This window comes from Nylanderia fulva, unplaced genomic scaffold (genome assembly GCF_048542155.1).
Source record: "Nylanderia fulva isolate GAGA-0341 unplaced genomic scaffold, ASM4854215v1 Scaffold14, whole genome shotgun sequence".
Lineage (NCBI taxonomy): Eukaryota > Metazoa > Arthropoda > Insecta > Hymenoptera > Formicidae > Nylanderia > Nylanderia fulva.
Genome location: NW_028189622.1, coordinates 2,156,881 through 2,183,022, shown reverse-complemented (window position 1 = coordinate 2,183,022; position 26,142 = coordinate 2,156,881). Strand labels below are relative to the sequence as shown.

At 38.0% G+C, this 26,142-nt stretch overlaps 1 protein-coding gene across 1 annotated transcript; it reads left to right on the top strand.

The window, feature by feature from the left end:
- Positions 1-2,731: 2,731 nt before the first annotated feature.
- wg (Wnt family member 1 wingless) lies at positions 2,732-25,680 on the top strand. Its single transcript, XM_029300633.2, has 4 exons — positions 2,732-3,653; positions 11,690-11,949; positions 23,204-23,478; positions 23,880-25,680. The coding sequence occupies exons 1-4, from the start codon at positions 3,550-3,552 to the stop codon at positions 24,426-24,428; spliced, it is 1,188 nt and encodes a 395-aa protein (XP_029156466.1). The 5' UTR covers positions 2,732-3,549; the 3' UTR covers positions 24,429-25,680.
- The last annotated feature ends 462 nt before the right edge of the window (positions 25,681-26,142 follow it).

The following is a 26,142-nucleotide window of genomic DNA, read 5'->3' as shown; positions in this document are numbered from 1 at the left end:
TATCACGCAATTCACTCATAGACGTAGATTGCTCCTATCATATCTTCACTGGTGAGAAAAATAGAATTATTTAATAAAAAGCTCTTTTTGTGCGCTTTTCACTTTTGACAAAAGAAAAAGGGAAAAATGCGAAGCCTATTAAATCACTATCTCTTTTGCTGATATGCAAGCCGTTTATGCTTCCTACGTTCATAAGAATTGGATCCACTATCAAATTACCAAATTATATGTTATTTCGTGAAAGGAAAGGCATATAAATATTATTCTATATTTGTCTCTTGTATATTTAACTCGGCATCGCTTTGTTCTTTAAATTAATAGGTGCGAAAGCGATACCGACCGACTCCGGTCGCTTTCTTTCGCTTATCGCACCTGGAGATAAATGGATTTGTTGACGCAGATTGACGTGCAAACGTTTAATCATGCTTAACATTTGTTGCGCGTCCGTCAACATTTACGTAGCAGCGGTGATAACGATAATTTTCGTGAAAAATTCGTAAAGCTAATATTTTATATATTATATTATATACGATGATTTAATCAATTTTAATGATTAAATCAATGTTTCCCCGACTCTCATCCAAAGATTCGACCGGTCGTGCAACTCGTGTTTTAACTCGCTGCTGAAAGGATATTATTTATCATGAAAGAAAACAATCTTTTTATATTATTGCTTTTATATTTATATATATAATTTGATAGTTTGGTAGTGGAGCGAACTCTTGCATATCAGCAAAAAAGATAATAGTGACTTAATAGACTTGGCACTTTTCCTTTATTCTTTTGTCAAAAGTGGAAAGCAGAAAACCAATGTCTTTTAGGAGAATAAAATTCCTGTAACTATCAATACCGAAAAAATGTGTGGTTTTTCGAACTAAATTGAACTAAATTGTTGAATCGAAGCATCAGCGGATTGTTACGAAATTAGAGTCATGATAAACCATGATTAAATAAATGTTTCCCCAACTCTCATCCAAAGATTCGACCGGTCGTGCAACTCGTGTTTTAACTCGCTGCTGAAAGGATATTATTTATCATGAAAGAAAACAATATTTTTATATTATTATACTTTTATATTTATATAATTTGATAGTTTGGTAGTGGAGCGAACTCTTGCATATCAGCAAAAAAGATAGTGATTTAACAGACTTGGCACTTTTCCCTTATTCTTTTATCAAAAGTGGAATAAAATTCCTGTAACTATCAATACCGAAAAAATGTGTGGTTTTTCGAACTAAATTGAACTAAATTGTTGAATCGAAGCATCAGCGGATTGTTACGAAATTAGAGTCATGATGATTCCATAACAAAGCTCCGATAAACAATAAGAGAAATTTGCGACGCGGACGACATCACGCAGAATCCTTCGGGATTCAAGGCGGGGGAGGCAGGTAGTTCCATAGCTACGCTGTCCCGCATTCCGCGATGCGTTCCCACACACACGCTGTACACCTCCACCTCTCGATTCACGCATTCCCGAGGAAAGAGACTCGACCAGTCGCAGGCGCAACGCGCGAGAAGAGGAAGAAACTACCAGGGTCCGTAGAGTGAGGGAAGAGCTGAATGAAAAAAAAAGAGGAAAAAAAGGTAGAGGAACCGCACGGTGGACAAAGAGGGTAGAAGGGAGACAAAACGGACGACGAAGGAGTAGGGAACACCACGACACAGACTCCTTGTGCGAGAAACACAGGGGTTCTTAGTGGGGGCTCGAACGGGCGTAGTCTTGGTAAAACCCGCCTACTATTTCCCCTTGAGAACCACGTGCTCGTCTGTCAGACAACGCAAGAACTCTATGTCAGAGACTGCCAGGCCTCGTTTCGCGAGAACGTGAGAATGAGAGAGCGATGATGAAACAGGCGCAGCTCTTATGTCATTGATGATTCCGATCGTCGTCCAACTGAAATTGCGTATAAATTTTCAATTTCACATCAACATATAAATTGTTCGCGATGGAAACGCAGGATAATTTGCATATCTATACAATTTATAACATCAAACTCCCGGATCATTTTCTCTCATCATTCAGGACATGAGCCACATCTTTATTCCACTCCATAAAACTGTCCCTTGATGAAGAAAGTTGATTCAACAGCTCGGAGACGGTTCTTCTTTCAGACCCCACGAAGAAGGAGTAGAAACATTGGAGCGAAATGAGAGAGCGATGACGTTGACGAGGAAAAGAAGGAAGCGGATGACACAACGGGCGGGAAGAAACTCTCGAGAACTCGGAGAAAGGGTAGAGGCAGAGAGAGAGAGGTCGAACCGACAGAGGCGGGGCGGAGATTTAATCTTGGTCTTGGGGGGGTCCAGCGGTCTCCAAGCATCAAGAGAGAAGGGAGAGCGTTCCGTTCTCTCTCTGAAGAGAGATCGGCTCTTCTGTCGAGGAGCGCATGCAGTCGCTAGCCGAGGCCTATACTTGCCCGTCGAAGGGTATTGGTTCTCCAACTCGTTGCACCATACCCCCCAAGCAGGGCGAAACGAACGGACAAACAGAGAGAGAGAGAGAGAGAGCAAAAGAGAGAGCTGAAAAGGGCAAATAAAGGACATTTCTCTCTCTCTCTCTCTCTCTTTCTTTCTCTCTCCTTACATTGTCGTACTCCGACACGCGTGCACTCACGCATGCACGCGCGCGCGCGCGCGCACCACATCGTCGCCACCGCCACCGCACGTTACCACTCTCGCAGGAGAGGACCTCCCCGTCAAGGAAGCGGAGAGTTGGCACGACCGACGCGTCGGATGAACGGAACGGAACGGAAGGAGCAGAGCGCGTAACCCCCGAGAGAGAGAGAGATTAAGCGAGAATCGTAGACGGATCTATATACGGTGGCGTTTCCGAGTCCACGATTCTTCCCTTACCTGAACCTTCCGGATCCAGCCGGCACGAACTGGGAGGGTTGGCAGGTATATAAAACGTACTATTTCCCGGGCCATTTTGTGATCACACGTCCGTTTCTCTCTCCCACCACTCGTTAATCGTCCCGATCGCACACGCTTTCGAAGGGTGACACCCACCCTTCGGAGAGAGAGAGAGAGCCCTTCGGGGAGGGTGAAATTTCCCTGGGCTGGGTTCACGCGGCAGTTCAGTCGACATTCGGTCAGAAGCTTAAGCGTCCTAGTGTTTGCCGGAACTAATCGACACGTTGACAAGACTCCTTAAGACACGCTCTCGGCCCGACGATACAGGCAAGAACGGACAAGATCTTCAGGTCAGTGCACACGAGTGTTTGCAGAGAGAAAGACGATAACGCCCGGTCAGCCTCGATACGGTTCGCCGAACCTTGAGTACGAAGGAGTGACGGATCGAGGCGATCTTTATCGTCCAACACCCCGGAAGGATTTAAGGACGATCTTATCGGACGATTAGCGGATTGGAAATCGCGATTCCGCGAGTGCACGCGGTTCGCCAGTTCGACGATCGAGAATTATAATGTTCGTTCAGTGATACAATTGGTGCAAGGTGCTTGCTCCGAATCGCGCGGATAAGGGGATTCTTTTTTTTTTCTCTCTCTCTTTACACGTTGGATACTTCGTAGCGATTAGACCGAGAAGATGAGGACCTGGATGTTGCTGGCCGTGCTCTCGATGACGGTGCACGCGTCATTGACGGAGATCCCTAGAAACAAGAATCATCGTGGCAGAGGATCCATGTGGTGGTGAGTATCAGACTTTCGCTTTAATACGGTATATACAGTCGAAATTCCTGTCGACCTGTACCTCCGCGAACGCTCGCTTGTAAACAACCACGTCGCGTCGTAAAACTTTTTATCGCGGACACACTAAGCGTGCGAAGGTTCTCGAAATAAATTACGGTTGCACTGCGCCGGTTAATAGACTTGTTGACACAGTCATCGGTTGGACTCGAATATAATCGAAGAAGAGAAACGCGGGAATATCTCTCAAAATTATATTTTTCATCTTTTTTTGATTTTATTCGTGCGAAATGAGAAAAATATTATGCTCTTTGTATGGTAAAATGTGATTTTTTTGAGGAAAATGACAGATACATTTCCAAGACGAGAGATTCTATTTTTATTCACTTAATTAAGTTTCATGGCATTCATTTTTTTCTTAGCTTTAATAGCAATTAGCTAGTTGTGATCAATTTATTTCAGAGATGTGTGTGAGAATAAACAAAATACTTGATAGAAACGCATGTGCGGAGAAGAAACTTGACAGCTGTAATATTTCGATATATCGTAAAAGGAAATTTTCTCTTATTACCGCTTTATTGGTCTGATTACCGATCTTATGAAAATCTTTTCCGGTTTTAAACGATGACTTCATAACTAACAATTTAAGAAGCGTTAATTGAGATCACGATTGCAATCGCTGAATCATCGAAAATAAAAATCGCGCCAGCAGAATTTGTTCCACGTGGATCTGCCCTTGATCTTTGACGAGTTTATTCTGAAGATCAAAAACTCTGTCGCTTCTTTTGCTCCTCATCGATGCATATTTCTTAATTGCTTATCCTCTTGTCAAGAAAAACTCGAGAATGTTTTTTTTTTAATTTTAAAAGATCGATTTTTTTCAATTTTAAATACCACATTAATAAACAATAATATAACTCTCAATGAATATTACCATCAGCTAAGAAAATAAAAATTTATAAGACACTCAGCTTGAAAAAACTCTTTCAAAATGTCAATGGTCAGAAAATGTTGTGTCTTCCATATATTGCGACATAAAAAATTTTTCTGAAAACACATCCAAGATGCTTGAATATATATTAATTTCCATCTTATATTCTCATTATTTTTTCTGCGTTCAACGTAACACATGTCACAGAGTAATTACACTTACCAGCAGCTATATACAGAAACACATCATAAATAAATGTCTCACGAAAGCAAGTCGCATCGCATTTTTATTTTTCTCTCATCCTTGGCGTCTCGCGGCGTAGTCGGTTCTTTTAATTAAAATGTTACCCACCGCTCGAATCGAATCGACGACCTACGCGCGTTAATTACTCCGCTCTCGAGCGAGGCATTAACACCTGTCTGCCCCGACATTTGTCGGGCTAATCGCGGGAGCGACGCTGTCCGCGCGCGAGAGCGCGCGCGTACGATATCGTTATTAATTCATTAATCATAATTCTAACTCCTCGCTCGTTTCGATCCGCGTTTCTTGCTCGGACGCGCGATGTGTGTTAGATAATGACTGACTTCATTAGTCCGATCGTAAATAAAACTCGCGCGCGCGATCGAGCGTTCACGCGCTCGTATATTGTCCCGCGAGATACAGCCGCGCTGCGAATATCCGCCTATAATGATAAACCGTCGGCGATAAATCAGCCGGGTGCGTCCGGTTTCTCGCGCGACGCGACGGTTCGGCAGCGACGGTTATTGCCGCTAAATTAATTAAATCTCTCGTGAATTTCTCGTGAAATTCCGCCTCGGACATATATATATATATATATATATTATGAAAAGAAATGTGTGCGTTTGTCTTCGCTGTGAATGCACTTCGCGCGAAATCTATCGCTTAATTTATGCATTTACTTTTTAATCGAAGATAAACAAGACGGAATGTTGTTAATGATTTGTAATGATTAATTGGCAAATATTTGTAAAATGTTTCAGCGATTTGAGAGATTTAAAGAGAGAGATTTTTTTTAAACACGTAGAATATCTTGCAGGTTTGTGCTTGCATTGTCTGAGCTAAAATGGAAATTCCTTGAAAAGAAGTCAGCATGATGTAAACGGTTGTTTCTTTACAAAAGCTTTGAATGAGCTATATCTTCACCATTATTACTGTACTTAATTTTATCTGAAAAGTGTCAAGTAAAATAAATTGTTTCATGCATCATGATTAGAAAATTATTCAAAGAAAAAGTCAAAGTAAAACGTTTGTAAAACATATTGAAGGACAAACAAAACTTTTCCTTGTAAGTTTTTTCTACTTAATTAGTAAAGAATAATGTATTTGGTTCAATAAATCAATAGTCTTATTTATTTTTATTTCAGCCTGATAATTGATTGAAAGGTCAGTGTGTTGAAATAAAAAAAATATTAAAAATAAATAGGCATGGATAAACAACGATAGAGATGAGTATTTAAATAATCGGTATCGGAATAGAAAGTGAACGGATTAATTGTTTGGAAAGAAAAGCGCAGAAAAGAAGAAAGAATCGTGTATCTATTGTGTATCAATTCTATTGGTATCGATTCTATCTGTATGAATTTATTGCGGATCGAAACATTCATTGTCAATCGATTGACAGATACAACCATGACGAGATCGGTCCAAGATACATTATTACATGGGTGGTCGCATCTGATATTAATAATGACAATTAATTGCGGACGCAAACAATCACTCGTGACAACACAAAAAAATTTTTGCGGATTTTATTAAGACGCTCGCGAGCGCGACGTATTATTACTTTTGCACATCATCGTTAATTGAGTCTGATTTTTATCAAGCAGCATCAATACCATCATTAAACGAAGTCATTTCTGCGTCGAATTTGTGTCATAAAAATAATTGGAGCATAATACGGTATTTTCAAAGTAAAAAATTTTCCCTGGACAATTGAAATTAAAGTTTACGAATTTTTCGTTATATAAATTATAAATGATAAATCTACGCATAAAATGATGTATAATTCTTTCAAATATTTTTTTTGCATCATCGATATCAATATAATTTGAAACGTGTGCGGTTTTGCCTCAACTGATGCATTATCCATCATTGGCAAGGATAAAGTTGTTCATAGATGCTCCGTTATCATTGAACAAGATAACATGTCACACGGGCAAACGTCATCCCGCACACAAACGGGATGCTGGAAGCCTTCGCCATTAATCAATCATGTTTCGAATTTCAAATGAACATCTTTCCGAGGATCGCGATTCTAACGATCGCTATAGCGATTTTGTATCTGTCGCTTTCGTCGCGAACCGGTAATCTCAAGTGTGGTCGATTTATCAACACGAAACGATTGACACGGGGATGAGAATCAGGAGCGAGACACAGTGACAGCCTCCGTGCTTCTCTCCTACGACGAGAAGTCGGTCGACCGAATGAAAAAGACGTCGACAGGCTCCGTCTGATTCATGACATCTCGTGACCTGATTCGCGGTTGACCGACGTCGTCGTTTTAGATATAGACGGGACTCTCGGTTAGAAATGACATACGTCGGGATACGTCGCTTCTCTACGACTGGAAAGGAATAACATACACATTGAACGCGATTATTCCGAGACGGACGGTTAGTTCGGGCAAGAAAACTACGGATCTAGACGTTACATTCGCCTGCATCGAGAGAACGAAAAGATTTATAATCGTACTCGATTTTTTAGTGTCCCCTTTTTAAAGGGATCCAAGTGTCTCTGCATCCCGAGATTAATAATACATTTTCTAACTGCGTCGTTCGATTTAAGAGGTGCTAATAACACGCGCGAAGGATAAGACTCTCGATGTTGAAATAGCGTCATCATCATAGTGTGAACTCATCTAAGATAAGCAATGATCCCATAAGTTACATCACGGAATTGATACAAAATAAACAATAGTCTTGTCAATTTGAGCGTTTGAGTCTCGATAATCGACAATAAAATATAAGATTTTCCGTATAAATCAAAGCACGTATCCATTTTTAAAGCTGCTTTACATTAATTGTTTAATTAATTTCCCACCTTTATATATCCTTACTTTTCAGCAGAGACAAAGAATCTTTTATTGCAGATTTCACGTGATCCTGAAAAAAAAAAAAGAATACAGAGCTCTAAAGCACAGGTAGATACTCTAACGACGATACAGTAATAACGGCGAGAATTTCGCATGTTCTTTTGTTATTACGAAGTTTTGAAGGATCATTATTGCTTTCCTCTTCCTTTTTCTTGTCTCCGTCTCAGGCGTAATAAATTATTTTCGTCTCGGTCATCGTCTGGCGGTAGAAAGTCTGCGAAGGCGGGGGATCTCGGCCCTGAGCTTTTCAGTCCGACGTAAATTACAAGCAATAGATATATCCTAACCGGTCCGCGGCGCGGCTTATTTATGGATCGTTTATTGAATGCACCGCCCGGCCGTCGATGCACACCAAGTGCATTACACGTCGCATCAGCCGCGCGAGCTCGCGGATCGCGCGTGACGAATCGATGAGAGGTCGTGTGCGCATTCTGGCGATACACGAGACATGCGATGGCCCTCGAATTCCTCATTTTATTATCCTCTTGACATTTTTGCACGTAATATTATATGTAATAATAACGTACAACGTACAATATCATTCTCTCTCTCTCTCTGTTGTATTACCTCGCTGATCAAAACCATGCAGTCACATTTTCTTATTCCTCTTCTATTAAAATGATATGAGGAAGTACTTGTTTATTTCCTTCACTAAATTCATCAAGTAACAGCATTGTTCCGTGTCGTCGCGTTGTGTTTTCATTACACAGAGACAATTTTCTCTTAGAATTTATACCCAGAAAATCATGGTATTGGAAGAATTTTATAAGAGTTGTTCTGATTAATATTTACCACAATAAAAATATTAATATCTACCACAATAAGACATAAAATATACTCGATTAATTTTTACCATAATGAAAAATATTAATATGCACATAGTAAAATTTACTATATAAAATTCTACCAACACCATATTATCCCACGGATTAGCATGATTTTCCGGATAAATGCTAAGAGAAAATTCTCTCCGTGTACCGTTAAAGCTCTCTTGTACATGGAAAAACTTGTTTCTAACCAGCCTAAAATCAGGGAACAATCTTCCGTCTCTCCTTTTATCCGGCCACGTGTTTATCACCGAGTTTGTTTAGCCCGCTTCTCTCGGAGTGTCAACGAGACAGTCGTTTCGCGGTGGGCGCCACGCGCAGCCCCGGTTACTGTCAGGGCCCCGATTTCCGTCCAGACCACGTCGAAGCGTCGACGGAGCCGCGGCGACAGTGATTACCTGTTTATTATGCCGGCCGACGAGTGATCCGATCCCAGCGCGTGCGAGCTATTTTAAATAAGGGGTCTCTCTCGTTAAAGAACAACAAATATCCGACGCATTTGGCGCTTTTTCACGCGGGACAAATCGACCGTGGACGTTTACGACCCTGTTTAGACTTCATGAAGTTTCTCTCTCGCAAAGAGACATTAGTTACTGACTGCTTCACCTTCAATCGTGCTTTTGAAGGGAAAGTCAGCACGAGTATTCGTTACATCGTGTTTATCAATTATGATACAGATATTGTATGTTAATAATAATTATTCGCTTCTGAAGAGAATATGAGACAGTGAAGGATATTTGAGGTAGCACCTGTGTATATCTGATTAAAATCACCCTCAACTACGAACTGCTCTCCGATTGTTCCGTGTTCGAGCGGGTTACAACACGGGTTCTTATTACGCTTGTGTGATCTGTATGCATTTTGCGCGGTCCTGCATTTCTTCGGAGGATCGCGCGTCCTTCTTCCCACGAAGGGCACACCGTGAGCGCATTTAAACGTTTTTCTGCGCGATGCTCGATCGATCGAGACGCGAATTCTTTCACAGGCTGTGGACTCGCGCGGCAGCTTGATTTATATATATATATATATATATATATATATATATATATATATAGGGTGTATCGAAAGTCGGACACTTTCACCGTAATTGCAACGTATACGGGACCAAAAGAGCCGACCTGAAGAATAACTAAAGAATATCGATATTTTCAAGATTAGATATTATTAACATTTTCTGATTACAAATCATATAAATTATTAACTTCGATTTCGATGCTTTATAAATATAAACAATTAATTATATTAGATGCGATTTAAATGATCTGTTATATTAAAATACTTATGATTAAAAATAGAAAGTCGTTCGGAGAAACTGATGTCTCGTATGTATCTCTGTTATAGAAAAAATTAACATTAAATTTATTCTAGATTCTAAATCTCTGGTAAATTCCCAAACTCCGATACACCCTATATATATGTATACAACGAGCTACCGTTGATCGAAACTGCTGAACCAGTTTCGTCTTTCGTGCTAATCCACCTTCGTTGCTCCTCGTCGTTCTCTCGCGCTACCTGTTCCCTTCTGAAAGCGCGAGTTCCCTTTTTGCACGTGAAATCGGCGTTTCGCGTTGACAACCACCGTTTAAATCGTACGCCAAGGGTAGAACCAGACACATGTAGAAGCAGATACTTTGCAAACCATTTCTGCAATAATAATATAACATATAATCATCTAATTTATTATTACGTTTTGCTCAATATTATTCGATTTTTTATTAGAAACAATTCTAATGTTGCTTTGTTCCGAAATATAAATCTGTAAATTAGACAAAAAGAAAATGTTTTTTTTTTTAATTAAAAAGATTTATCGATTAACATAATAAGTAAAGAGATAAAAAAGTATGTTACATTTTGCATGAAACATAAACGAAAATATAATATAATAAATATGAAATAAAAATGAGAGAAATATAGTAAGGCAAATAATATGTAATTTATTGAATATAAATTGAAACCTTATTTAACGAAAATGGTTCTTTTAGATCGCACGAACACCTGCCGCGCATAGTAGGCCGGATAGGACAAATGCAATCGCGGCAGATGACGATGCGCATTATCGTTCGCGGTATTGCCGCGTAATTAAAATTTATTCGCGCGATATGGCTCGATATATACATACATACCTTGTGCGTTACATTATTACTTCCATGTAATACGCGACACGCACGATAACGATGCGCGTGGTTGCTCGCCGAAACGAACGCACAGGATCTCATTAAGCGAATTTACCAGCGATCGCGTTGCATTAAGCTCTTTGCGTTAGTCGAGGCCGGAGTTAGCTTAACCGCCGTCGAACGTGGCTGCATATAAATTGACAATATCACGATAGCGCGCGCACTATGTGCGCTTTAACGCCAGTGTCGAGGATGCACGCATGTATATATATTTTTAAGTACACACACGATCGGAATCTCGCGAGGACAGGCGAAACATCGAGTATTGCTTGATCATGGGATTAATTTTATTCGAAAACTCTTTATTAACACAATACATTTGAAAACATCCTTAACCCGTTGTATCTGCCTATAGAAAGACTATTTCAGTTATTGAACACCGATTCTTTCCTGAAACGTGAACAAGGTTTTGAAGAATTGTGTCCAAAGTGAGCGAAATGACTCCGAAATTGGAATCGCTTTAGTGAATTTTAAAGGACTCTCGTTTTATTGTTATTGTATATTTTTAATTCAATTTTATAAACTATTTGACACTACTTTTAGCTTCATTAATCGAAACTGTTTTTATGGCCCTATATATATATTTTTAAGTACACACACGATCGGAATCTCGCGAGGACAGGCAAAACATCGAGTATCGAAAACTCTTTATTAACACAATACATTTGAAAACATCCTTAACCCGTTCTATCTGCCTATAGAAAGACTATTTCAGTTATTGAACACCGATTCTTTCCTGAAACGTGAACAAGGTTTTGAAGAATTGTGTTCAAAGTGAGCGAAATGACTCCGAAATTGGAATCGCTTTAGTAAATTTTAAAGGACTCTCGTTTCATTGTTATTGTATATTTTTAATTCAATTTTATAAACTATTTGATACTACTTTTAGCTTCATTAATCGAAACTATTTTTATGGCCCTTATTACAAGTTTTATTCGAATAAATGGTAAAGAATGTGAAGAATGATACGAGATATCGTCTATTTAAATTTTCAGGGGCATTGCGAAAGCGGGCGAACCCAACAATTTTTTGCCCGTGTCACATACCGTACACGTGGATAACTCGATCTATACGACTCTGAGAAAGAAACAGAGGAGGCTCGCGAGGGATAATCCAGGAGTGCTAATGGCAGTGGCCAGGGGTGCGAATCAAGCCATCGCCGAATGCCAACATCAGTTTCGCAATCGGCGATGGAACTGCTCGACCAAAAATTTTCTTCGAGGGAGAAATCTCTTTGGCAAGATCGTCGATAAAGGTGAGTATAATTAATCGAGCTTAATAATATTTTGTAAATGTAATTTTGCGAAGAACTTTGAATGGCAATGAGAACTATTATTATGAAAATATTATATCCATCGATAATTATTGTCGATATAATTATTACTTAAGACGATTGAATGAAAAATTTCATCATTTTTGTCTCTCTTTCTCAGAAGTAACATATATTTAAATTTAAATCTTCATCGAAATAAATTTCGCTGAGAAATAATAAGAAATAAGTATCTTTATTTTACTCTTTAAAAAATCGAAAGTAAAAATATATGTAATAAAAAAATATACTTGTATTTCAAAAGATCGTTTATTGTATCGCAATTGTCCGCTATATAACCGGTACTCTCGATAGAGATTTATTAAAAACGAGTTTCAGCGCGATAGAAATGAGAGAGAAGAGAAAAAGAGAAAGAGCCGACTCTCTTAAGATCACGAGTGACAAATCTGTCGATTTGCTTAAGTCAACACAGACTCTCGATACGTCTCGTAACACTCGGTAGATTAAGTAATAAGGTCGTCATCTCGTCATCGCAATGCGTCATCGCAATAATCGCCGAGTGAACGATACCTTTGAGATAAGCTGTGGATTCAGCGGATGTAGAGCCAATTTAAGACATGATTGGTCTCTTATCTGGTCTAAAAGTCTATTACTTCAAATGGATCATATTTCTCCTAATTCTTTGTATTGGTTATCTCGATTATATACATAATCATACGATCAAAATATCTTGCGAATTTATTGATTGAATTTATGAATTTGTATGAAATACGATTTTAATGTGTAGCATATAAATTAAAATGCAGATGGATAAAACATAATTTTAATATGGATCTTAGTTAAATATATATTTTTTAAATAAAGTAAAAGAAATATCGTTTGCTCTATTCTTTACTTGATACAACAGTATGCGTATTGTTTAAAGAAGTGATAAAATTTTACAGATGATCAATAAGTATTTCATTGAGCTTTAATACACAAAAAACACAAATTATTCTTCTGTTTTATGTCTCACTAATTAGCACTAAGATTTCACTGAAAAATTAGTAATAAAAACTTTTTTAATATAGGAACGATATATTTAATTCGACCCAAATTAGCCAAGAAATTTTTATTTTATTTCCACAACGTTTCGACCATCTGTTTTACTAAGTGGGTAATAAAAACTTTTTTATTTCCTTTGGATTACTATTTTTTGAAAGAAGCACCCTCATATTTGAAATCCACATAACTAGAATAACAACTAACTAATTTTTTTTAGTAAAAGATTACATTAATTTATTCTATGCATAAATAAAATCATCACAGATCATATATAGTTTCTTTTTCATTTTTTAAACGTTTTAAATCATCAGAGATTATATATAGTTTTTTTTTTCATTTTTTAAACATTTTGAATGCAATAAATAAAATATTCTTAACCGTAATATAATAGACAATTACGCACATTCGCGTATAAATATTATTCTATTATCACTGAGGATCGCGATCAGACACCCGCGGTAAATAAAATCATCAGAGATCATATATAGTTTCTTTTTCATTTTTTCAACATTTCAAATCATCAGAGATTATATATAGTTTGTTGTTATTTTTTAAACATTTTAAATGCAATAAATAAAATGTTCTTAACCGTAATATAATAGACAATTACGCGTAAAGTATAAATATTATTCTATTATCACTGCGAAGATCGCGATCAGACACCCACGGTAAATAAAATCATCAGAGATCATATATAGTTTCTTTTTCATTTTTTCAACATTTCAAATCATCAGAGATCATATATAGTTTCTTTTTCATTTTTTCAACATTTCAAATCATCAGGGATTATATATAGTTTTTTTTTAATTTTTTAAACATTTTGAATGCAATAAATAAAATATTCTTAACCGTAATATAATAGACAATTGCGCGTAAAGTATAAATATTATTCTATTATCACTGAAGATCGCGATCAGACACCCGCGGTGCTTTCGACAAGGCGCATTAACACCTCGTTCGAGTGCGAACGATCGCGTAGATCGAGTGCATGGGGCGCGAAGGCGAAGGCTCGAAGTCGTCGTGGGGTTAGAAGGGCGAAGGTACACGGTACGATGAGATGCGAACGGAGTAGGGGGTCTTCGAGGGCGTGCCCTACGTCCGAGGGTCCCGGGCACGTGCCCTCACCGACCAGATGTATGTTTTGCAACCTGATAATGGACCTTCTCGTACCAGTTCTGGCTCCCCTGCGGCTCTTTTAGATCTTGTCGAGGCGATTGTAAGCCGAGCTTTTTCGCTCGAGCCGCTCCCACCCCATTATGTCGAATGTCCCCATATGGCCACTTAGTAAAACTAAAAGAAGTACATGGGAAGGGGTAGGAGAAAGGGTAGAGAGCGAGAGATTTTTGCGTGTTACTTTTCACGAGCGCTCTTCGAGATACGTTTCGTTGCAATGTTGCAACACGAGATGATCGTAACTAACGATTGGCGGTTATTGTATAACGATGTGTGTACGTCTGCGATTTACACTGGTATCTATTTACAGATTGCGAGATTCGTATTCTTATTATAATACACTCGGTCTGTTTGTCTCTTATTTCCGATTCACCCTCCTGGTTATATTCACTCGATATCGCTACGGTGCATTTGTCGTATGAGAATATAATATTTGAAAAATATTGTATTGTTAAAAATTCAGTTGCTGTAAGCTTCCTAACTGCCTTTGTGGAATATTACGAAATGAATATTTATGCAATTTGCGTTCATTAAATCTTTATCCGGTTGAGAGGTTTCTACGAAAGCGCGTATAATATATTCAGTTTCGACGTGCATAATTCAATGCAATATGTACCGATTTTTGCATATACCTATATATACGCATCGGAGATATCATGCATCCAAATTACGCGTACTTCTCGTGCGTTATTACTATACTTTGCGGCCATTAAGGAACAGCGAGAGAGACAGAGACGCGGCGCAATAGCCATTAGAAATTCCGTAAATTGAACGGCTGTCACGGTAACGTACGGCATTTATATGACACCTGTAAGCGAGAGCGCCATGTGGTATCCATAACGCTTGACGTGTTAATCAAGCCCCGAGAAAGCCACTGACGGATAATAACGCCGTGGATAGGGATGGGAGAATCCGTTTTTTTTTTTTTACATTCTATGCTACATTGTTCTGTCAAGATAGCGATAGAAAATGATTACAAATGAATCGTGAGATAGAACACATCGCGCGTTCGGAGATTTGCAATATCATTCCTGTCAAAATTAAATGAACTGTGACATATTACAGACTATTTAATGAATATATAAAATTCATGAGAGTAACCAGAAATTCCGGAATTCTTGTTTGCAACGGTTGTATCGATATATCTTTGCAGACCCACAATTAAAACGTGTGCTAAGTGATTGATTATTTTTTCGGCACGTAAAACTAACAGGACTCGACAATTGTTTCCGAAATAAATGATCGCGATATAGATTGAAGTTTATACACAAACCCTGTCCACTCCTCGTTTCCCGTAATAAGCTGCAGGATCGCTCGTAGCTTCCACGAGAGACCGGGCCCTCGACCTTTCACCTCTCGTCTTCATCGCTTCGTGTGAGCGCGGACCAGTTTCTTCCGCTCTTCTCGCTGCCGCTCTCATATCTCCTTTGTCCTCGTATAGATCCTCGAGATTTGATCTTTGCCGAGCTCTCGACACAGGGGAAAACGTAGATCACTATCAACGAGCAATAATGCGCTCTCGTACTTGTCGCAAGAATAAAGAGAGAGAGAGATCAGAGGGAGATCCGGAAAGAGAACTCGCAGTCGAACACCGGCTTAAACGGTCGTTTCCGGATTAGCACAGTGCTCTAATGTAGCACGTCAAACTGTCGGCAGTCACTGCCGGAAATATAAATCGTGAAAGTGCGGAATAGAGATACATAAATTTTCGAGCTGTAGAAAGAACACGGGTTTCGCAATCTGTTGGTTCCGCATTCACGTCACCGGCTGCGTCGTGACGTTTTAACGCAGATATCCGTTTGTGTTAGAAATAGGAAATCACGTAGAGATTCTCGTTTCACAAGATTTTTATCGCATTTACGAAATGTCTATACGGAAAAAAAAATATTAGTCACTATATAATTTAGTTATCATGTGTTTAACTTTAGTTATAATAATTAATACTTTTATTTATAATTTAAGAAGAAGAATTTTTTTCCCGTTAAACTATAACTTAAACATATTAATTACCATAGCTAAAATATTTAGGCATGACGATTAAATTTCAGCTGTAATATATAGAAGCACCTAAAATTTAACTATGGTGACTAATATTTTTTTTCATATATATATATATATATATATATGCATATTTCGAGTCGCTAATTTAAAAGTATCAAGTACTTGCCTCGTCTGGAGAATAAAAGATATTCTGCATATATTAAATTAATTTCTTCACGTTTCTGCACGGACATAATATTAAGTATAGGACACGTTATCAATCTACAGACTGGAATGTCTAATAACAACTTTGTGTGTGTCCAAGAATATAAGATATCTTTAATATATTCATATATATATCTGCGTGGAATGCATAATTAGCGATTCGATAAAAATCGTGGATGTTAATTAATATGTATGATCCGAAACTTTTGTGTCGACACAACTAACACGAATCAGACATACGACGTTTAAATTTAAATGTCGCACGTAATCATTGTGCTTATGTAAATGAGAGTCGACAGGATTAGTATATCGAGTCGAGTGTCTCGTGGAGATACTTTCCCGATTCGGAGACTCGACGGTTACTTTTGGTTGCGTTTGTACTCGATATTATAGCTGGTAGTGAGTGCGTTCGCGGCCTGTAATCATTTCGCCGCCAAGAGCCACCTACCGCATTGGTACCCTCGCCTTCCATCCTCCGTTCTCCATCTCGTTTCTTCGCTTCTCTCGCCGTTCTCTGCTCCTTTCTCGCCTGTACTTCTCTCTCGTGCCTCCTCGCATCTTCCTTCTTCTCGGCACACACACCGTGGGCTCGCAAAAGCAAGCCCCACAACCTAATTGCTCGGTAAACTGCGAACCTCGCGAGACCCCGCTGCATCGGGATGCGCAATGCTGTCTCTTCCTCAGCCAGATTACATCTGACGATTGCAGCCGAAATTATTCGGTTTGCTGAGAAAAAATAAGGTTGCATCATTGAATGGATAAGTTAGTTTAATGCAGAGGGATCGAATTATAAAAGTCTGTATTGCAGATATAATTAATTGAAAATTATATTAAATTAATATTAACAAGTATAGATCATCGAATTCTTCTCATCGACGGAACAATTTCTAATACAAGATTTATTTCAATCTTGATCAGCACGAATAATAATACAAATAATTAATATTATTTTTAAAATCATTTTTCTTCATCTTTTTTCTACATTATATTAATAAGGAGAATCAATCATAGCAAAAGATGCAATTAGTTACGGACCCTATCCCACGAAATGACATTGCAGCTCTGCGCGATTTGCATTTCGCCTTCATGGTTCTATTATAAATCGAGTTTCAATGCAAAAGATAAACTGCAAAGTATAAAAAAACGAAGAAAAGGCAGAAAGAGAACTTCCACAATACAGAGCACAAATCCGTAATAAATTTCAAACTTTTTTTATCAATTCTGATTACATTATATTCCAAAGATAATTATATATATAATACATATAATATACTCAACACACTCTAAAAAAAAACGGTACACTTAAAATTGGAAAAAATCATCAAATTTTAAATGACGATAACTTCGTAAATAATAAAGATAGAAAAGATTCTAAAACATGAAAATAAAGCTTGGAATCTCTATTTTAAGAATCAATTTATATCATTGTAGCGAGATAAATTTATCAAAAATGGCGGATAACAAAACGAGAGCATGCAAACTTGAAAAATAATGGTCCGATTTGCCAAAGTGCATGGTTTGAGTCAAATGTCGCAACTTAATAAGATAAAAAGCATATGATAGTACAGAGTTTCCCCTTTAAAATGTTTTTTTATTCATCTCGATACGATGATTTTTCGCAGAGTTATTCGCATTTAAAGTAAAAAGCTGCCTTTTTATTCAAATGCGAATATCTCGGCGAAAAATCATCGTATCGAGATGAATAAAAATTCATTTTAAAGGTGAGACTCTGTACTATCATATGCTTTTTATCCCATTAAGTTGCGACATTTGACTCATGCCATGTGCCATTGGCAAATCGGGCCATTATTTTTCAATTTTGTATGTTCTCGTTTTGTCATCCGTCATTTTTAATAAATTTATCTCGTAACATTGAAATAAATACATTCTTAAAGTAAAGATTCCAAGCTTTATTTTCATTTTTTGAAACCCTTTCTATCTTTATTATTTACAAAATTATCGTCACTTAAAGTTTGACTGTTTTTTTTTCCAAATTTTAAGTGTACCGCTTTTTTGAAGTAAGTACATATATGTACATACATATATATATATATATATATATATATATATATATATATATCGGTTAAAAAATCGTAGACTTTTTGTGGATTTATAACTCCCCATACATATAATCCTATTCTCGATCTTTTTTTTTCACCAAAACTCTGACTCGCATTTTTCTATAACTTTATCGTTATCAGACATATTTGCCCGGATGAGAGAAAGAGAAGAGAGATTCGGATATTTTCGCCATGTTACCGCGAATATCGGAAACAATCCGACCATTTACAGGGTAAATTCAATCAATACCTGTCCGATGCGCGCGGCGCAGGACACGTCTTATATGGCGCGACACCGGGTGCTTTTTGCCATGGCGTTACGCCGCCATAAATCGCGGCCTATGATGGGCTACATGTGTCGACGGCACGCCACGGTTTCTTGCGAAAACGTGAGCCGCGACCCAATGGGTCCCCCCGTGATTTTTACATCTTGTTTGCTTCCACAAGCGGTGCCCCGTTCTCGTTCCCGCGGGTCTATATGGCGCACCGTGTTACTTCGCGGTCTTCGAGTTCCTCGAGACTGTTCTGCCTGTTCTCGGCTTCTCTTTGTCTCTTCTTATTTTCGTCGAATATCGCCAACGATATCCAGGAATGAAAATAAAAGCGAGAGGAATATTTTAAATGTTGAATTTTTTTTTAATATTCGTGTAATTTCTTTTTTTTAGAGATTAATTAAATTAAATTGCACCCCTGCATATTCTCTCCTCAGAAACTCCGTATATATATATATATATAGATGTATGTACGTGTGTGTATGAAATATAGTAACATATAAATGATTATATTAACATCGCTTAAAGCAGCGCGATGTATCTTTGTGGTTGCATAATGCTTATCATCCTTGGACAAACAACTTAATTTTCTGTATGTCCGTTAAGAATAATAGCCGTTTTATGGCCATTCTTTCAAAGTCGCGTTTTTCTTCACGTTGACATCTTGAGTCGCTGAAATGACAATCTCTGTCACCCAGCGCAAGTAATAAATTCATCTTTCCATTCTTCATAAACGTTCGTAATGAATCATTGTAAGCGATTTTCAGACGTACAGCCTATCATTTGACATTACAGGCTATCATCTTATGTCTAATGGCTGTATTACGACACATCTACATAAATCATCGTGTCGCCGATATCACGTCATATAAGACCACCATCGCCAGTACCATCGTTTTAAATTCCACGCGTAGGTGGTTGCACCATAACTCGTTCCGTGTCTTCTCGACAGAAAGTCGGACCGCGCGCGACAGTAGCAATAATTCCTAACGATTTTATCTCCATGGAATTTCAGCCGAGACGCAAATGTCCCTCGTAAAGATGCGCGACGATGTCGCTTAGGACAATCTTGAGAACCATGGTCGAAGAGAGATCACGGATATTTGCTCTACATATTCCATTGAGAGACTGAAACGTCAAACCGTTCATCTCACGAGCGATAAACTATCTAAATCAATTAAATTCATTTTTTGATTCAATCAGATGTGTCTGATATAATATGTAACTTGAAACAGGTTTTTCAATTTAATGTTTATAGAAGAAATAATTCAATAATTAACGCTGTGCTTCATCGCGTTGTGTCAATTTTATTTCTTGTCAAATATAAAATAATCTTAAAGGAAAATTTGCGTGAAATTTTCACAATAAATATAATATTATATTAATATATTAATAATAATTATTATATTATATTAATATATTAATTATAATATAATTATTATTAATATATTAATATAATATTATATTAATAATATTAATAATAAATATATGATTATATATTAATAAAAAATATAATATTAATAACCCAAATATATAATTACAATTAAAAATATTTATGATCGTATTTATATAGAGATTATCTAACTTATTTTATTTTATGTAAAGATTTCAAAATACCGTTTCAAGCTCGAAACATTCGAAATCAGTCTGCTGTCCCAAATACTGCCGTGTATCGTCAGGGACAGATTCCGGAGCAATGCTCGAACATTATCCAGGAATCCCCATCAATGTTTGCGCGCGTGTTTACCTTACGGGCACACTCTGGCTGCGCCTCCAACTTGCTCATACTATTTGAACGAGTTGATAAAGCCGTCGTGTCGAACTATTTATCGTACGGCGTATCCTCGCACAAAGGACAAACAATCGCGGTACCGGGATCATTGAAACGCGCTTTTTCCCCTTCGTCTGATACTTTCCTCGTCGCGCTCCTTATTTATCTTCTTTTCCTGCGTTTCACTCTCCTATAAACGCGCACGCATGATAACGCGCCGTTATTCTTTCGCGTCTTGAGAAAACGCAATCCCGCTTATCTGCGGACGACAGTCTGATTGTTTGAAAATCGTAAAATCCGTAAAAGTGAAGAAAAATTGAACAGATTGGTTTCCGCGAACTCTTTAACAAGGATGACAATGAGTTTATCGAGGGCGTTCGCCGTCGCCTTGTTCTGACAAACATGATTCAGCTATGTATAGTCAGATATTCTTTTAATATAGTATGCGTTTCCGTTTATTTAATCGAGAAAAAAAGAAAAATTAATTTATTATTATTAGATTATTATTAGAAATTAATTAATTATTAGTAGACATCTGTCTTTCTCTTCTACAACAAAAAATGTATAGAAATGGATATATCGCATAAAATATTAACAGCAAAAATAATCTTATATTAATATAATGGAGAATATGAAGAAAGATTTTTCTTTTCAATAAAAAAAGAAAATATGTCGAAACCTACAGGGAAATAGATTTTATAAGATTTTAAAGTATCTCAAAGAGATAATAAAAAAATTCTAAAGTTGAACAATTTCGATAACGACATATATTTTTATCACACAAATATTTCTTCCATTATATTCAAGTTCAGATAATAATAAACCCCCGTCGACTTCGTGCATTCTTTCTTGTCAGTTAACAATCTATGACAAATCTATGACTTTTTCACTCTCAGTGTCAGTTTTCAGAACAAATAGCGTAACTTGTCTAGGAGTTAACGCGACCACGATCTGTCATGGTAACCTGACACTGAGATAAATAATATCTGGAACTGATCGAATTGAGGATGTGAGAGGAAACGAAGTGACGTGTAATAAGGTGTGACGGCGTAAATCTCTCCGCTTTTCTTTGCCATTCCTGCTCTCTCGCTTCCGCTAACGTCGCTCTGTATTAAAAGATTAGGGAAAATAATCGTTGTTGCTGCTTTCTTACCTTCTCTTCTTTCTCCTACACGATTTCCTTCTCTCCGTATAGAGATTCTACTACTGAAAAGGGTAGCTCGACGAGATGTCACTGTCGTAACGGAAAAGATACGTGACGAATTTGGAGCTCGTAGTCAGGGTTGATTCGTCACGGATGATCATCCGGTCATCACTATCTCTTGCTAGCCGGAGAAACATCCCTTGCCCGAGGTTGAACGTCTTATTCTCGTATTCTGTCATTTCGATACGCACGCGCGTCCAATCGGTCAAGAAATATTTCTTGCGAGTTCTAATCAGTTACTCCGAAGTTTCCAGTTCGATATCAGTAACGTTAATTGGAGAAGCCAAGATACCAGATTATCGCATTCTCCATAAATACAACATTATTAATTTGTTATGTAAAATATATAATATTTAATTAATTATTTTGAATAATTTTATCGCATTATTTAAATCGTATAATAATTCTTGACTAGGTACAATATTATATAATATTTAAAATAAAATTAAAAGATATTTGAAAATACATAAAACAATTAAAAAAATTATTATTTAAAAAATTAGAGTGCAATATAGGTACCTTTTCATTAATGGGACATTGCCTTGAAACGATGCGAGCTCGCAATTTACGAAATCGTTTCGTCCGCTCTTCCCTCGTGATATCTTCACCGGCACAAAAGGAGCCGGCATATAATATTTAATTAATTATTTTGAATAATTTTATCACATTATTTAAATCGTATAATAATTCTTGACTAAGTACAATATTATATAATATTTAAAACAAAATTAAAAGATATTTGAAAATACATAAAACAATAAAAAAAATTATTATTTAAAAAATTAGAGTGCAATATAGGTACCTTTTCATTAATGGGACATTGCCTTGAAACGATGCGAGCTCGCAATTTACGAAATCGTTTCGTCCGCTCTTCCCTCGTGATATCTTCACCGGCACAAAAGGAGCCGGCAAACACCTGCGCCTTATGCAGATAAGGTCGAGGTGCTTCAGGTCAGCCCACTCAGGGTTAAGGTCACGTACCGTCTCCTATCTCTCTCTCTCTCTCTCTCTCTCTCTCTCTCTCTCTCTCTCTCTCTCTTTCTCTGTCGTTCTTCTCCTCGTTCCTCGCTCGATCCTCTCGTTCTCCCTCGCTACCTTCCACCTGCGAGGACTTCTCGCGCAGGTAGTCTCCTGCCGAGGATTGAGATGTTGTCTGACGTCATCGCTCACCTCCCACACGACCAAACATCGTGAACGTCTTGTCTGCGCTCTCGGCGAGTATAAAAATATTCTTATCGTTTAGTCGAGAGAAGAATAAACGTGGTGCCTACGTCAAGAATATATAGCACTTCTGATGGAGACAAAATCATAACTGCCAAGAGTTGGCTCACCAGAAATTCGCAGAAAAATGCGATATATTGTACAACTTGGTACAGATAAAATTTTTAAAAATTGAAAAGGAAAATAATACATCATTTTAGCGAAAACAACAATTTTCCAACCATGTGGGGAATTTAATTACCAATATAACACGCGTCATATATATAAATTTTCCATAATTTTCTTGTAGGATGCCGAGAGACCGCTTTCATCTATGCCATAACGAGTGCGGCTGTGACTCACAGTATCGCGAGAGCATGTAGCGAGGGCAGCATTCAGTCGTGTTCCTGCGACTACACTCACCAATCACGCACATCAACCGCCGTTCAGGATTGGGAATGGGGTGGTTGCTCGGATAACATCGGATACGGCTTCAAGTTCTCTCGCGAATTCGTCGATACTGGCGAACGGGGTCGAAACCTCCGGGAGAAAATGAATCTACATAACAATGAAGCTGGCAGAACGGTAAGAGAACTAGGACATGTCTTCCTCAATTTCTAAAATCATTTTATACATCTCAAAATATTCTTTAAAAAGTGTTAAAAAGAGTTTAAATCATTTTCTTTATTTTTTATTTACCGTATTCTATTGTAACTTGAGATGAAAATATTTCTTCAATCCTAATATTCAACATTTCTTCATATATTACATTTTTTTCTATTTTGATGAATCGTTGTTAACAAATTTTTATTTCTTATTTTTTTATACTATTTCAAAAAAGGAGTAAATGCCCTTTTTTGCCTCCTTCTGCGGATGTCCACGATTGTTAATCCAAAACCATGAAACAAAAAAAAAATGATCGCGAATATAACAAGATCGATTTGCATTGAGGAGAAGATAAGTTACAGGGTTCCGTCTCGTTACAGCACGTGTCCTCGGAAATGCGTCAGGAGTGCAAGTGTCACGGTATGTCGGGCTCGTGTACAGTGAAAACCTGCTGGATGCGGCTGCCGAGCTTCCGCGTAGTCGGCGATAATTTGAAGGATCGGTTCGACGGTGCCTCCCGGGTAATGGTCAGCAATTCGGATCGCGTGCGCAGTAACGCGCACGTTAACTCGGCGAGCAACTCCGTGCACCAGCACCGCGACGGTCTCACGCGTCGGCAGCGCTACAACTTTCAGCTGAAGCCGTACAATCCGGAGCACAAACCGCCCGGGCCGAAGGACCTCGTCTACGTGGAGAGCTCGCTGGATTTCTGCATCAAGAATCCCAGCCTGGGTATCCTAGGCACCCAAGGGCGACAGTGCAACGAAACCAGCCTCGGCGTCGACGGCTGCGATCTGATGTGCTGCGGCAGAGGCCACAAGACTCAGGAAGTGAGTGTGATCGAGAGGTGCGCCTGCATCTTCCACTGGTGTTGCGAGGTCAAGTGCCAGTTGTGCAAGACGATAAAGACGATACACACCTGTCTGTAAAGCATCGGACTCGGTCGATTTGATATATAGAGGAAATCTCGATCGTTTGCGTACACAGGGTTGACGTCTCGCAAAAACTATGAAAATACAGTAGGTACGTCAAAGACGGACGAAACTATTTTTTCTCTCTAGATCGATAGACTCTCTAGTAGCCTTTCTAGCGGACGACTCGAGGTCTAGCGGAACTCGAATGGGTCCTATAGGTCGTAAAACCCGCGCGAATCCGCGGGGTCTCATCACATTCTCCAGTATTACGCTCGAAACTACATATATTTATTACGTCGCGTGGCGCGTATTAAAGACTGAAATGGTGAAAAGCGTTCGCGCGATCGTAGATTCTTAAGGTTTGTCTTACAGGAAGATTGCGGGATATGCGTGTGGAGGCAGGGTGTAAAGACCGGTGCGAGTGCTGGTATAATAAATACCAGCGTGTCTGGTTCATCACTGTATCCGCAAAAAAAAAAGAAGACTACTGACATCTTAGATGTTACAGTGGTAGAGAAAATAATTTAAGGCTACCATTATAGCACATAAAGCTGTCATCTACTTTTGTTATAGTGGTATTCAAATTCAATTTATCGCGTCTCTCTTTCTTTTATCATCGGTACATCGATTTGCAGATTGAATTACTATTTAATTAAAATTACTATTTTTGTGGGAGGTCGAAAGAAGTATACGAAACTATGATAATTTAAGCGTTGTTAAGAGAAGCCTTTAATTATTTTATCTTACTGCGTGTCAAGTTTATGTTTGAAGTGATCGATTCACAACGCGAGCATCGTGGTTTCGCGAAACATTATTTATTCTAAAGGTATATATTCTTACTGCGGTTAACATTCGCTCCCTCAGAGAAAAATCAACAATCTCGAGTACATAGAAGCGTATTTGTACATAAATAGATCATAGTGATATATTTTGCAGCAATTAGCTGATCGGCGGCCGTAATATATGTACTTCTCCGTAAGAAACTCTTGTAAATAAAAACTTACTTTTACGCGCGCGATGATGAAGATGACATCCGATTGATGTCTCTATTGTGGGTGTAATAAATTATTTTTATATCTTTTTCATTTTTTCTCTCTCACTTTCTCTTTGTCTCTTCGCCTTCTCTGTTTTCTTGTTCTTTTTCTTCTACTGAAAATCGGGATTTCAAGAATTCCGCAGGCTTCAAGATATCTATCACACGATAGAAATGCTGAATAGAAAAACTACTACGAATAAGAAAACGGTGATTCAACTATTGTGCATAATAGATGTATTAATTATTACTCATAATTTATGCAAATAAACATATAAAAAATTAAATAAACGAAATTGAGTTTTTTTATCATGTTGCTCTTGTACCCTATCTGCATCCCCTATTTTCAAAATATATAGTTATTTAAAAATTTCTTAAATCACGACGATTTCTTATTTATATAATGAACAGCGAAATAAACAATCCAACAACATCGGCAATTTATCAAACGACATTTGCTTTGTATCAGAAAATTGTAGCAAAAATAAGATAAAAAATTAATGAATTAATTATTAGCCTTCCCTTAGAATAGACATTTGAAGGAGCGATTGATTTCCCACGGCGGAAAGGCTAAGACACCGTTTCTCGATCGCGTTCTGTCGCGGCGCTATACAATATTTTCCCATTACACGATGCGCGCCGCCGTCGACGTATCCTCGCGAAATGTAGTCAACTGGTTCTCCAGCTGGACGACTT

Coding starts and splice junctions, on each gene's coding strand:
- wg (XM_029300633.2), top strand. CDS start 3,550: ATGAGGACCTGGATGTTGCTGGCCGTGCTCTCGATGACGGTGCACGCG. Junction 3,654..11,689: donor GGCAGAGGATCCATGTGGTG/GTGAGTATCAGA, acceptor TTAAATTTTCAG/GGGCATTGCGAAAGCGGGCG. Junction 23,479..23,879: donor ACAATGAAGCTGGCAGAACG/GTAAGAGAACTA, acceptor GTCTCGTTACAG/CACGTGTCCTCGGAAATGCG.